Raw genomic sequence first — 14,517 nt, forward strand, 5'->3', positions numbered from 1 at the left:
CCCCGGCGGCTGTGTGTGGGGGGGTGTACCCCCCCCCCCCCGTGTCTGTGTGTGTGGGAGTGTACCCCCTGTGTCCGTGTGTGTCCAGGTGTTCCTGTGTGGTGTACGTGATAGTGTATTGCTTGCATGTATCTCTGTGTCCAGCTGCTGCACTGGTCAGGCTCTGAACTAGTGTGTGTGTGGCATGACATTGATGAGCTCATGGGTGTGTCGTCTTGAGTGTGTGCGCGTGTTGTGGTTGTGTATGGCTGTCACTGTGAGCTAGTGTCACGGTGAGAGTGTGGGTATGTAAGTCAGGATATGTGTGTTCCTGAGTGGATGTGTGTTGGTTTCAGTGTTCACATGTTTGTATATGTGCTTATCCTGAGGTGGGACGATGTTTGTTTGCAGAGAATCTGAGGGATTGGATGGGTCTCACAGTGTGAGGAAATCTATTGTTGAAAGCCCTGGCTGTGGGTGAGAGTCCCTCCACCCAGATCTGGTTGTGTGTCTGTGTTTGCCTGCCTGCCTGTCTGTGCGTGTTTGTGATGTCAAGGCTGATGTTGATATTAATACCAGTGTATTTGCTTCTGGCAGTTTGCTGTTGTCTACACAGCACACCAACTCCTTGTATCTGACCCTGCTGATATCATCCAGTTCCACAGGGCTCAACACTCGAGGATGACTTCAGGAATGAACAGGAGGATGATGGGCAAAACGGGATGAAAAGAACAGCAGAGGACAGGCGAGGAATTGGAATGTTCAACCCACTCAAGTCTACAAGTAATCTGACTGAGAGCTCCTGTCCCGAGTGGCTCTTACAGGTGAGTGGTGACAGCAAGGTAGGGTTCAAAGTCTGGGCACGGGGAAGGGAGAGCAGGCTTAATGCTGGCTCTGTGCTGAACCAGTTCAGCTGAGCAGCAGGTAAGCCCCTAGGGTTTTGGATTATACTCAGGAAAAGAAGCCCATGTTGTTACACTGAACACTTTCCTGTTGTGGGGAATTGTAGGGAAATGCACCACTGGTTGAATAATCTCAGCAAGCTGCTTAAAGCTGAACAACAATTAATCATACCAATTATAGACAGAGGAAAGGTCACTCTTGCAACAAACCCATGAGTCCTATCAGAAAGAAATGGGAAGGGGGTTTGTATTATTGTAGTGGCTCTCACAGACTCTCACTCTTCAATTCCAGGGCCAATCTAACTGGGTGCTGTGGGGACAGTATTAGTCTGTGTGGGTGATACCTTTTTTAAAATTGTTCATTCATGGGATTTGGTCGTCACTGGGCCAGAACGTATTGCCCATCCCTAATTACCCAGAGGACGGTTGAGTCAACCACGTTGCTGTGGGCCTGGAGTCACATATAGACCAGACCAGGTAAGGTTGGCAGTTTCCTTCCTTAAAGGGCATTAGAGAACCAGATGGGTTTTTCCGATAATCAACAATCAACAATAAATTCATGGTCATCAGTGGACTCTTAATTCCAGATTTCTGTTGAATCCACATTCCATCATCTACCCTGGCAGGTCCCTTTAACCATGCCCTCCCCTCAGTGAGTAGTGGGGCAGAGGGTGTTGTACCAAAACCCCTGTTGGCTGACTCTGTGTGTATTGACTGTTTGTGTGTGTGTGTGTGTGTTAGGGGGGTGTATATGTGTTACTGCAGTGAATGAGGTGTCAGAGAGCGAGTGAGTGGGCACCCAGATGCTTCCTGAACTCTTCCAGCTGAATTAATGGCTATGTCCTTTTGGTTTTCCAGGAATTAGAAAATGCTGAGTTTATCCCAATTCCAGAAAGTCCTAGAGACACGGCCAAGCTGCTAACATATTCCTGTCAAGAAACTCTTCCATATGAGAAGCTGAAAGAAATGACGACTGCAGTAAATCTGCCAAGTGAATCGGACAAAAGCAAGCTTCCTGTGGTAAGTAACCAATCATTAACCCGACGCTGTCCTCCCAGAGTCTGCTCAGTTCACACACGGTAAACAGCTTGCTGTGTGCCTGAGTTCCATTGATCAGTGAGTGTTCATGAAACCAAGCATCTTCTACATCTCAAGTATTTGGAATATCAAAGCACAGCAAGCTTCTACACAATTGGCTGAGGCTGAAATATTAGCCAGCATTTTTCTCCACTTGCAGTACGTCACTGCAAAGGTCTCCCATGATTTAGTGGGGAATTGTTTGACCTGTTCGGGGAAGCTGTGAGGGTATTGATATCCACAGGCCTCCTGCCAGTCACTTCTGAAACGCGCAGTTGTATATGCAGAAGGTTTATTCGGGAATACATTGAGAAACTTCATTGGGAATGTGAAGAGATGAAGTGTGGCACTGGATGGAGAGTACACACCCGTTCGAACAGGTCCTGCCTGGCTTATGGTTAAATCTACAGACTGTGCAGTTACTTTATCAGCTCTGTTGATTCCATCAAACTGGGCTGGAAGTGTGTCATCCTCAGTCTGAGGGAAGACAGAATATTTTCAAGGATTATCTCAGGTTTCATGCAGTGGAAACTCCGACAACTGCTTGGGAAGACACCCACCACACCAGTGCCATAAGTGAATTTACAGTGTTGTCTTAAAGTGCAGCCAATAAAAACACTGAAAGAAGCAGAATCAAAGAGTGTGGTGCTGGAAAAGCACATCCGGTCAGGCAGTATTCGAGGAGCAGGAGGATTGATGTTTCGGGCATAAACTCTTCATCAGGAAATGTGGATTCTCCTGCTCCTCGGATGCTGCCTGACTGGTTGTGCTTTTCCAGCACCACACTTTTCAACTCTGATCTCCAGCATCCAGAGTGCTCACTTTCTCCTGAATGAAGCAGGAGCACATTACTGCAGATGCTGGAATCTGTAGAGAACCGAAAATGCTGGCGATCACAGTGGGTCAGGCAGCATCTATGGAGAGAGAGCAGGCTAATGTTTCAAATATAGATGATTCTGCATCAGAGGAAATGATGAAGTCATCTAGGCTCCAAATGTGACCGTGCCCACCCTCCAAGGATGCTGCCTGACCCGCTGTGACCTCCACCAGTTTTGTTTTCTGTTTGTCACTGAGATTAGCAGGATCGTTTATCCCTGTGTGATTAACATTAAACTTGTCCTCTCCCTGTCCCACCCCTCTTCCTGTCCTCTCTGCCCGCTCTCTCCCCAAATGTGACCGTGCCCACCCTCCAAGGATGCTGCCTGACCCGCTGTGACCTCCACCAGTTTTGTTTTCTGTTTGTCACTGAGATTAGCAGGATCGTTTATCCCTGTGTGATTAACATTAAACTTGTCCTCTCCCTGTCCCACCCCTCTTCCTGTCCTCTCTGCCCGCTCTCTCCCCTTCTCTCTGCCCCGCGCTCTCCCCTTCTCTCTGCCCCGCGCTCTCCCCTTCTCTCTGCCCCGCGCTCTCCCCTTCTCTCTGCCCCGCGCTCTCCCCTTCTCTCTGCCCCGCGCTCTCCCCTTCTCTCTGCCCCGCGCTCTCCCCTTCTCTCTGCCCCGCGCTCTCCCCTTCTCTCTGCCCCGCGCTCTCCCCTTCTCTCTGCCCCGCGCTCTCCCCTTCTCTCTGCCCCGCGCTCTCCCCTTCTCTCTGCCCCGCGCTCTCCCCTTCTCTCTGCCCCGCGCTCTCCCCTTCTCTCTGCCCCGCGCTCTCCCCTTCTCTCTGCCCCGCGCTCTCCCCTTCTCTCTGCCCCGCGCTCTCCCCTTCTCTCTGCCCCGCGCTCTCCCCTTCTCTCTGCCCCGCGCTCTCCCCTTCTCTCTGCCCCGCGCTCTCCCCTTCTCTCTGCCCCGCGCTCTCCCCTTCTCTCTGCCCCGCGCTCTCCCCTTCTCTCTGCCCCGCGCTCTCCCCTTCTCTCTGCCCCGCGCTCTCCCCTTCTCTCTGCCCCGCGCTCTCCCCTTCTCTCTGCCCCGCGCTCTCCCCTTCTCTCTGCCCCGCGCTCTCCCCTTCTCTCTGCCCCGCGCTCTCCCCTTCTCTCTGCCCCGCGCTCTCCCCTTCTCTCTGCCCCGCGCTCTCCCCTTCTCTCTGCCCCGCGCTCTCCCCTTCTCTCTGCCCCGCGCTCTCCCCTTCTCTCTGCCCCGCGCTCTCCCCTTCTCTCTGCCCCGCGCTCTCCCCTTCTCTCTGCCCCGCGCTCTCCCCTTCTCTCTGCCCCGCGCTCTCCCCTTCTCTCTGCCCCGCGCTCTCCCCTTCTCTCTGCCCCGCGCTCTCCCCTTCTCTCTGCCCCGCGCTCTCCCCTTCTCTCTGCCCCGCGCTCTCCCCTTCTCTCTGCCCCGCGCTCTCCCCTTCTCTCTGCCCCGCGCTCTCCCCTTCTCTCTGCCCCGCGCTCTCCCCTTCTCTCTGCCCCGCGCTCTCCCCTTCTCTCTGCCCCGCGCTCTCCCCTTCTCTCTGCCCCGCGCTCTCCCCTTCTCTCTGCCCCGCGCTCTCCCCTTCTCTCTGCCCCGCGCTCTCCCCTTCTCTCTGCCCCGCGCTCTCCCCTTCTCTCTGCCCCGCGCTCTCCCCTTCTCTCTGCCCCGCGCTCTCCCCTTCTCTCTGCCCCGCGCTCTCCCCTTCTCTCTGCCCCGCGCTCTCCCCTTCTCTCTGCCCCGCGCTCTCCCCTTCTCTCTGCCCCGCGCTCTCCCCTTCTCTCTGCCCCGCGCTCTCCCCTTCTCTCTGCCCCGCGCTCTCCCCTTCTCTCTGCCCCGCGCTCTCCCCTTCTCTCTGCCCCGCGCTCTCCCCTTCTCTCTGCCCCGCGCTCTCCCCTTCTCTCTGCCCCGCGCTCTCCCCTTCTCTCTGCCCCGCGCTCTCCCCTTCTCTCTGCCCCGCGCTCTCCCCTTCTCTCTGCCCCGCGCTCTCCCCTTCTCTCTGCCCCGCGCTCTCCCCTTCTCTCTGCCCCGCGCTCTCCCCTTCTCTCTGCCCCGCGCTCTCCCCTTCTCTCTGCCCCGCGCTCTCCCCTTCTCTCTGCCCCGCGCTCTCCCCTTCTCTCTGCCCCGCGCTCTCCCCTTCTCTCTGCCCCGCGCTCTCCCCTTCTCTCTGCCCCGCGCTCTCCCCTTCTCTCTGCCCCGCGCTCTCCCCTTCTCTCTGCCCCGCGCTCTCCCCTTCTCTCTGCCCCGCGCTCTCCCCTTCTCTCTGCCCCGCGCTCTCCCCTTCTCTCTGCCCCGCGCTCTCCCCTTCTCTCTGCCCCGCGCTCTCCCCTTCTCTCTGCCCCGCGCTCTCCCCTTCTCTCTGCCCCGCGCTCTCCCCTTCTCTCTGCCCCGCGCTCTCCCCTTCTCTCTGCCCCGCGCTCTCCCCTTCTCTCTGCCCCGCGCTCTCCCCTTCTCTCTGCCCCGCGCTCTCCCCTTCTCTCTGCCCCGCGCTCTCCCCTTCTCTCTGCCCCGCGCTCTCCCCTTCTCTCTGCCCCGCGCTCTCCCCTTCTCTCTGCCCCGCGCTCTCCCCTTCTCTCTGCCCCGCGCTCTCCCCTTCTCTCTGCCCCGCGCTCTCCCCTTCTCTCTGCCCCGCGCTCTCCCCTTCTCTCTGCCCCGCGCTCTCCCCTTCTCTCTGCCCCGCGCTCTCCCCTTCTCTCTGCCCCGCGCTCTCCCCTTCTCTCTGCCCCGCGCTCTCCCCTTCTCTCTGCCCCGCGCTCTCCCCTTCTCTCTGCCCCGCGCTCTCCCCTTCTCTCTGCCCCGCGCTCTCCCCTTCTCTCTGCCCCGCGCTCTCCCCTTCTCTCTGCCCCGCGCTCTCCCCTTCTCTCTGCCCCGCGCTCTCCCCTTCTCTCTGCCCCGCGCTCTCCCCTTCTCTCTGCCCCGCGCTCTCCCCTTCTCTCTGCCCCGCGCTCTCCCCTTCTCTCTGCCCCGCGCTCTCCCCTTCTCTCTGCCCCGCGCTCTCCCCTTCTCTCTGCCCCGCGCTCTCCCCTTCTCTCTGCCCCGCGCTCTCCCCTTCTCTCTGCCCCGCGCTCTCCCCTTCTCTCTGCCCCGCGCTCTCCCCTTCTCTCTGCCCCGCGCTCTCCCCTTCTCTCTGCCCCGCGCTCTCCCCTTCTCTCTGCCCCGCGCTCTCCCCTTCTCTCTGCCCCGCGCTCTCCCCTTCTCTCTGCCCCGCGCTCTCCCCTTCTCTCTGCCCCGCGCTCTCCCCTTCTCTCTGCCCCGCGCTCTCCCCTTCTCTCTGCCCCGCGCTCTCCCCTTCTCTCTGCCCCGCGCTCTCCCCTTCTCTCTGCCCCGCGCTCTCCCCTTCTCTCTGCCCCGCGCTCTCCCCTTCTCTCTGCCCCGCGCTCTCCCCTTCTCTCTGCCCCGCGCTCTCCCCTTCTCTCTGCCCCGCGCTCTCCCCTTCTCTCTGCCCCGCGCTCTCCCCTTCTCTCTGCCCCGCGCTCTCCCCTTCTCTCTGCCCCGCGCTCTCCCCTTCTCTCTGCCCCGCGCTCTCCCCTTCTCTCTGCCCCGCGCTCTCCCCTTCTCTCTGCCCCGCGCTCTCCCCTTCTCTCTGCCCCGCGCTCTCCCCTTCTCTCTGCCCCGCGCTCTCCCCTTCTCTCTGCCCCGCGCTCTCCCCTTCTCTCTGCCCCGCGCTCTCCCCTTCTCTCTGCCCCGCGCTCTCCCCTTCTCTCTGCCCCGCGCTCTCCCCTTCTCTCTGCCCCGCGCTCTCCCCTTCTCTCTGCCCCGCGCTCTCCCCTTCTCTCTGCCCCGCGCTCTCCCCTTCTCTCTGCCCCGCGCTCTCCCCTTCTCTCTGCCCCGCGCTCTCCCCTTCTCTCTGCCCCGCGCTCTCCCCTTCTCTCTGCCCCGCGCTCTCCCCTTCTCTCTGCCCCGCGCTCTCCCCTTCTCTCTGCCCCGCGCTCTCCCCTTCTCTCTGCCCCGCGCTCTCCCCTTCTCTCTGCCCCGCGCTCTCCCCTTCTCTCTGCCCCGCGCTCTCCCCTTCTCTCTGCCCCGCGCTCTCCCCTTCTCTCTGCCCCGCGCTCTCCCCTTCTCTCTGCCCCGCGCTCTCCCCTTCTCTCTGCCCCGCGCTCTCCCCTTCTCTCTGCCCCGCGCTCTCCCCTTCTCTCTGCCCCGCGCTCTCCCCTTCTCTCTGCCCCGCGCTCTCCCCTTCTCTCTGCCCCGCGCTCTCCCCTTCTCTCTGCCCCGCGCTCTCCCCTTCTCTCTGCCCCGCGCTCTCCCCTTCTCTCTGCCCCGCGCTCTCCCCTTCTCTCTGCCCCGCGCTCTCCCCTTCTCTCTGCCCCGCGCTCTCCCCTTCTCTCTGCCCCGCGCTCTCCCCTTCTCTCTGCCCCGCGCTCTCCCCTTCTCTCTGCCCCGCGCTCTCCCCTTCTCTCTGCCCCGCGCTCTCCCCTTCTCTCTGCCCCGCGCTCTCCCCTTCTCTCTGCCCCGCGCTCTCCCCTTCTCTCTGCCCCGCGCTCTCCCCTTCTCTCTGCCCCGCGCTCTCCCCTTCTCTCTGCCCCGCGCTCTCCCCTTCTCTCTGCCCCGCGCTCTCCCCTTCTCTCTGCCCCGCGCTCTCCCCTTCTCTCTGCCCCGCGCTCTCCCCTTCTCTCTGCCCCGCGCTCTCCCCTTCTCTCTGCCCCGCGCTCTCCCCTTCTCTCTGCCCCGCGCTCTCCCCTTCTCTCTGCCCCGCGCTCTCCCCTTCTCTCTGCCCCGCGCTCTCCCCTTCTCTCTGCCCCGCGCTCTCCCCTTCTCTCTGCCCCGCGCTCTCCCCTTCTCTCTGCCCCGCGCTCTCCCCTTCTCTCTGCCCCGCGCTCTCCCCTTCTCTCTGCCCCGCGCTCTCCCCTTCTCTCTGCCCCGCGCTCTCCCCTTCTCTCTGCCCCGCGCTCTCCCCTTCTCTCTGCCCCGCGCTCTCCCCTTCTCTCTGCCCCGCGCTCTCCCCTTCTCTCTGCCCCGCGCTCTCCCCTTCTCTCTGCCCCGCGCTCTCCCCTTCTCTCTGCCCCGCGCTCTCCCCTTCTCTCTGCCCCGCGCTCTCCCCTTCTCTCTGCCCCGCGCTCTCCCCTTCTCTCTGCCCCGCGCTCTCCCCTTCTCTCTGCCCCGCGCTCTCCCCTTCTCTCTGCCCCGCGCTCTCCCCTTCTCTCTGCCCCGCGCTCTCCCCTTCTCTCTGCCCCGCGCTCTCCCCTTCTCTCTGCCCCGCGCTCTCCCCTTCTCTCTGCCCCGCGCTCTCCCCTTCTCTCTGCCCCGCGCTCTCCCCTTCTCTCTGCCCCGCGCTCTCCCCTTCTCTCTGCCCCGCGCTCTCCCCTTCTCTCTGCCCCGCGCTCTCCCCTTCTCTCTGCCCCGCGCTCTCCCCTTCTCTCTGCCCCGCGCTCTCCCCTTCTCTCTGCCCCGCGCTCTCCCCTTCTCTCTGCCCCGCGCTCTCCCCTTCTCTCTGCCCCGCGCTCTCCCCTTCTCTCTGCCCCGCGCTCTCCCCTTCTCTCTGCCCCGCGCTCTCCCCTTCTCTCTGCCCCGCGCTCTCCCCTTCTCTCTGCCCCGCGCTCTCCCCTTCTCTCTGCCCCGCGCTCTCCCCTTCTCTCTGCCCCGCGCTCTCCCCTTCTCTCTGCCCCGCGCTCTCCCCTTCTCTCTGCCCCGCGCTCTCCCCTTCTCTCTGCCCCGCGCTCTCCCCTTCTCTCTGCCCCGCGCTCTCCCCTTCTCTCTGCCCCGCGCTCTCCCCTTCTCTCTGCCCCGCGCTCTCCCCTTCTCTCTGCCCCGCGCTCTCCCCTTCTCTCTGCCCCGCGCTCTCCCCTTCTCTCTGCCCCGCGCTCTCCCCTTCTCTCTGCCCCGCGCTCTCCCCTTCTCTCTGCCCCGCGCTCTCCCCTTCTCTCTGCCCCGCGCTCTCCCCTTCTCTCTGCCCCGCGCTCTCCCCTTCTCTCTGCCCCGCGCTCTCCCCTTCTCTCTGCCCCGCGCTCTCCCCTTCTCTCTGCCCCGCGCTCTCCCCTTCTCTCTGCCCCGCGCTCTCCCCTTCTCTCTGCCCCGCGCTCTCCCCTTCTCTCTGCCCCGCCCTCCTCCCCCCGACCTCCCCCCCACCCCCTCTGGCCCCTCCTGCTCTGCCCCGCTCTCTCTCACTCTCTCTTGCCATCCCTCTTTAGGCAAAAAGTCCTATTTCCGAGGATTGTTCCCACTTAGTGACATCCCCGTGCCTGTGTAAGGGTATGCACGGTGAGTTGGGGAGTGTGCAGCAGATGCTGAAGCAGTGTTTCACTCAACAACAAAATGAACAGCAAGAGCGGGAGAAACTTGGTGCTGAGATCCAGAGACTGAGCAAGGAAGTTCAAGCAGTGTTTCAGGTAAGGAGCTTGTAAGTGCAGAATTGATTTATCTTGACAATTTGAAAATAATTGTAGCAAGTATGAAAATAAAGATGTTCACCCCTCTCGGTAAGCTAAATCTTCAAGTCTGCCACCATCCCGACTTGGAAATAAATTGCTGTTGCTTCACTGTCGCTGGCTTAAAATCCTGGAACTCGCTTCCTAAGAGCATTGTGGGTTTCCTTGTAGTACAGGAACTGAAATGGTTCAAGAAGGCAGCTCAACATTGTCTGTTTCTAAGATATTAATGGATAAGGATATGACTGGTCCTCTGGTGAAAGTGCTAATTTGGGGGAAGGCTAATTACAGCACTATTAGGCAGGAACTGGAGACATTCAATTGGGGTGGCTGTTTGAGGGTAAATCTACATCTGAAATGTGGGAGTCTTTTAAAGGCCAGTTGATCAGAGTTTAGCACTAGCATTTTCCTGTGAGGATGAAAAATAAGGATGGTAAGATTTGAGAACGCTGGAAGACAAGAGATATTGAAAATTTAATCAAAAACTGAAGGAAAGCATGTGTAAGAATTAGGAAGCTAAAATCTGACAAGGCCTTTGAGGAATGTAAAGAGAACAGAAAACAACAAGGAATTACAAGGGCTAAAAGGGGCTATGAAATGTCCTTGGCAATTAGGATAAAAGGAGAATCCCAAGGCATTTTATACATTTATTAAGAGCAAGAGGGTAGCTCGGGAAAGGGTAGGTCCATTCAAGGAGAAAGGAGGGAATTTATATGTAAGGCCCGTGGAAGTGATTGAGATTCTTAATGAGTAGTTTGCATCGATATTCATCAAGGAGAAGGATGTGATGATGTAAGATTATTCTGTGGCATGTGTCTTGAAAAACATTAAGTTAGGTACCCCCCAGGATCTGAATCCCAGGATACTGAAGGAGGCAAGAGAGGAGATTGCTCGGGCCTTGACAGAGATCTTTGTATCCTCTTTAGCTACAACCAAGATCCCGGAAGGCAGGAGAAGAGCCAGTATTGTTCTTTTGTTTAAGACAAGTGTCAGGGATAATCCGGGAAATTATTGGAGAGGATTCTTAGGGACAGGATTTACTCGCATTTGGATAAGATTACACTTATTAGGGATAGTCAGCATGGCTTTGTCTGTGTGGTGGTGGTGGTGGTGGTGGTGGTGGTGGGTCGGGGCATTGAGTGTAAATGTTAGCAAATCATGGTGCATCTGTACAAGGCTTTAGTTAGACCACATTTGGAGTATTGTGTGCAGTTCTGGTCTCTACACTATAGGAAGGATGTAGAGGTTTGGAGAGGATTCAGAAGGGGTTTACTAGGCTATTGCCTGGTTTGGAGTGTATTAGCTATAAGGAGAGGTTGGACAGACTTGATTGTTTTTTTTTAGAGTGTTGGAGGCTGAGGGGTGTGACCTGATAGAAGTTCATAAAATGATGAGAGGCATGAATCATTGGAGTCTCTTTCCCAGGGCGAGAAATGTCACATACTAGGGGCATGGGTTTAAGGTGAGAGGGGGAAAGTTTAAAGATGTGTGAGGAAGGTATTTTACACAGAGAATGATGGTTACCTGGAACATACTGCCAGGGGAGGTGGTAGATGCAGACATGGTAGCTGTGTTTAAGAAGCATTTAGACAGACACATGTACAGGTAGGGAATAGAGAGATATGGACTATGTGCAGGCAGATAGGATTAGTTTAGAATGGCATCATGTTTGGCACAGACTTGGTGGGCTGAATGGCCAAGGGAATCCAACAAATGCTGGTCCTGCCAGTGATGCCAACATTCCATGAATGAATAAAAACAAACACACAGGAGACAGGTGCACACCCTCAAGGCAAAGAGACCATGAATCCAAAGTCAATGTCAGAAAAATCCATCTGAATCACTAATGTCCTTGAGAGAAGAAAACTGCTATCCTCATCTGATCGGGACTACATGGGCTCCAGACTCTTAGCAATGTGGTTGACTCTAGCATGGGCCATAAATGCTGGCCGAGCCAGCAACACCCCCATCCTGTGAACAAATTTTTAAGAAATGATTTTTCCTTGTACTTTTAAAGATTAGCTTTAAGAAAATACTCTCTGGATAAGGTTAATTATTCTTGAAGACAAATAGTATCAGGCGTAGAATGTCGTGAAGTCTGTCAGTCTGGTGCTCTTGCAAATGTGGTCAGGTCACTAATCTCGCGTGGTTATGTCTGGAATCTTAGCAGTCACAGCTTGCTCAGGAAATAGAGAGGCTGTTGAGAAGTTCTTTCATTCTCTCTGCCCGAGGAGGAAAATAAGATTTCATTCACAACCAAGGTTTCAGAAGCCAGAGACATGAACTGAGCATCTTGTTCTGTAGCAGGCTTTCCTCAACTGAGAGGTGAGATTAGATTAGTTTAGATTCCCTACAGTGTGGAAACAGGCCCTTCGGCCCAACAAGTCCACACCGACCCTCCGAAGAGTAACCCACCCAGTCCCATTTCCCTCTGACTGATGCACCTAACACTATGGGCAATTTAGCATGGCCAATTCACCTGACCTGCACATTTTTGGACTGTGGGAGGAAACCGGAGCACCCGGAGGAAACCCACACAGACATGGGGAGAACGTGCAAACTCCACAGAGACAGTTGCCTGAGGCAGGAATCGAACCTGAAACCCTGGTGCTGTGAGGCAGCAGTGCTAACCACTGAGCCACTGTGCCACCCCACAAATGCAAACGCAAACTCTAATCCTGCAAATGTTCAAACCTAACAGTCAAAAAACCCAGTCATAAAAAAGTCATGTGTTTTTCCTGAAGTGAGTTTCAGCGACTGACACTAGCCTTTGTCTGGAACTTTGTGGTTTCCAAGAAATTCCCTCTTTTAAAATAAAAGTTCCAATGTGTATTTTCATTACCCTTTTAATAAAACACAATCCAGGTGTCTGCATAATGCTCAAACTCAGCTCCACAACAATTAATAAACATGAATCTTAATGCTGAAGAGATGAGCTATTGCTAAACACAGCTATCCTCATATGCAGCATCTTAAATCAGACTTAACTGGAAGTAAATTTCTGAACTATCAGGTGACTAAGGTGTCTCCCTGAATCTCAAAGGGCCCTGAGGGGGTGTTTACTGGGATGTGGAAGGATTCCCTATTGCTAGAGGAATTCACAAGGGGCCAGTTGTGAGAGGGAATGTTCCTCAGGCAGCGAGAGGGATCAGAATGTTAACCTGTTCTGTGTTCCTCATTGAAATCTCTTCCTTGTGCTTTTCTGAACAGTTACAAGAAAACCTAACAAAGAAACAGAAAACTATTGACCATCTGGAAAAGCAGGTCAGTGTTGCCATGGTGGAAGTGTTAATGTGGCTGTGGTATCAGGGTCATTACACCTGTCTGTTGGTGGAGCACTCTCTATTTGCACCTGCCCTGGATAATTTTCTGCACATACCCATTTCCATTCCCCTGCTGCTGAGCTTTCTGATCTCCTGATAAAACCGTGTCATGTTTGGTCCACAGTTGCAACTTCAGCTGGAGGAGAATCACAGGCTGTGGTCTGCCATTGAAGAGTTGAAAACCCGAAGATTGGACAGTGATGGGAAAGAGATGTCAGACTCAGCCATTCTGAGGGTGAATCCCACAGTTATTTCCGCATCTTGTCTGCAATCTGCAAGTTCAGACATGGACTCAAAGCTGGGAGCAGATTCCAGTTTGGACACTAGTCCTGTAACCACCTCTCCTCCTGGTTCTTTCTGTCAGATTGAGTAGAGTTTGAATGGCTGTGCCATTGAGCACTCACAGCTTTCATCCACTTCCTCTGGGCTCCACTCAACTGGAAAACTGGCATGAGCCTTTTGCACCTGCCAGTGTCAGGGAACTTGTGTTGTGTTCCTGCCCCACGCAGAAACTACAGAAAGCATTGGGTAAATTATAGGAATGGTGTTACGTCAAGGTAACAGTGCTCTGAGTATTGGAGTATTTAACACCCGTTGGTTGAAGCAGTTTGACAGTGTGATTATATACATTGGTATTGAGAGAAACCAGCAGGGCTGTTGAAACACATTTGCCTGTTTACTCCAAGTTGCCTACAAGGTGAGTTTGCTTAAGTGTATATCTTTCTAAGAAATGGTCCATGCCCATTTGATTTTAGATGCTGGGAATGGATCAGTTTGTAACTTCCAGTGCCTTAAAGTAGTAGAATTTAGCCCAGTCCATGGTACAATTTAGTGCCTTATATCCAAACAGTGTTTATGAACATTTTGCACAGAAGTCATGTCTACAGAGTCTTTGAGTGTAACAGTGATGAGGGTGAATGCCTCACCGTAATCACTCAGTGAACTCTCCGGATCTCTTCATTAACTGCAGAGCAGAGGTAGGAAAGGGTCGTGTGTCTCAGCTGCAGGTTCTGAGGCACGAGTTGTACTTACTGAGCTGGAACTGAGTTGGAAGGAGAAAGAACAAAGCATGAGGCCTAATGTAAAGAGAAGCTTCTAGAGAGTTGCCGCAATGCAGTTGGATTGTGGAATGGAAGGGTCGATGTTTAAGGTCTGCTGGGTTTGTGCCAGGCACTGACTGGCATCCCACCTCAATCCGTGTTACTGGGTTGGTTTTCCCAGTGCAGAGGGGATTTCCTGAGTGGAGAGGGAATACTGGCAGAGCGCCACTGCCTGAACTGTATCAAGTAGAAATCCTCTCTCCATGGATCTTGCACGCACAAGGTTGATTTCACTCCTGAATATGTAGACTCATGGGATCTAGAAATCAGTCAAGATGAGAGTGTTGCTGTAAATGCACAGCAGGTCAGGCAGCATCCGAGGACCAGGAAAGTCAACGTTTCGGACAGGAGCCCTTTATCAGGAAGGATCTAGAAAACAGTCGAAGTGAATTTCTCAGATTTAATACTAACTCAGCAGGCAGGCAGTATCCATGGAGCAGAGTTATCATTTCATGTCCAATGTGACCCTGTACTATATTGGACTTGAAATGATAACTCTGCTTTCTGTTTTCAGAGATACTGCCAGTCTTGCTGAGTTTCCCTAGCAATTTCTGGTTTTGTTGGTTTGTTTCAGATCTCCAGCATCCTGATTCTTTATTGTTTTCTGGAATTTGAAGTTGCTGTGTATTGGAGCTTCCTGGTGCCATGATCCAGGGTTTGAGTCAAATTGTAGGATTCTAATAGAGCCATATTCTTATATAACCTCCAGCTGTATACACATGCCTGAACGGACGTTGGTGGGCATGCTGGGTTAGAAACACCGCTTTGGATTCTTAGGTTCAGCAGCCAATTCCAAGTTAGATATTGATGAGACTGTAAGAAGAACAAATAGAAAAGGTTTGATGTATTGGAATTCTGTATGTTGGCAGTGAGTGGGAAGAGATCTGGTTCAGTGGGGAGTGAGTGGGAAGCGGTTTGGTTCATGGGGAGTG

The 14,517-nt window shown here is 55.3% G+C and overlaps 1 protein-coding gene across 1 annotated transcript in view; it reads left to right on the top strand.

The window, feature by feature from the left end:
- Positions 1-14,517, top strand: part of LOC122554869 (serine/threonine-protein kinase Nek9) — an 80,956-nt gene extending 66,439 nt beyond the window's left edge. The window contains exons 19-23 of the mRNA XM_043700217.1: positions 637-803; positions 1,740-1,901; positions 8,926-9,123; positions 12,373-12,426; positions 12,610-14,517. Coding sequence (XP_043556152.1) covers positions 637-803; positions 1,740-1,901; positions 8,926-9,123; positions 12,373-12,426; positions 12,610-12,858 — 830 coding nt within the window. The 3' untranslated portion in view covers positions 12,859-14,517. The remainder of the gene's footprint in view (positions 1-636; positions 804-1,739; positions 1,902-8,925; positions 9,124-12,372; positions 12,427-12,609) is intronic.

Source organism: Chiloscyllium plagiosum, chromosome 12, assembly GCF_004010195.1.
Source record: "Chiloscyllium plagiosum isolate BGI_BamShark_2017 chromosome 12, ASM401019v2, whole genome shotgun sequence".
NCBI lineage: Eukaryota > Metazoa > Chordata > Chondrichthyes > Orectolobiformes > Hemiscylliidae > Chiloscyllium > Chiloscyllium plagiosum.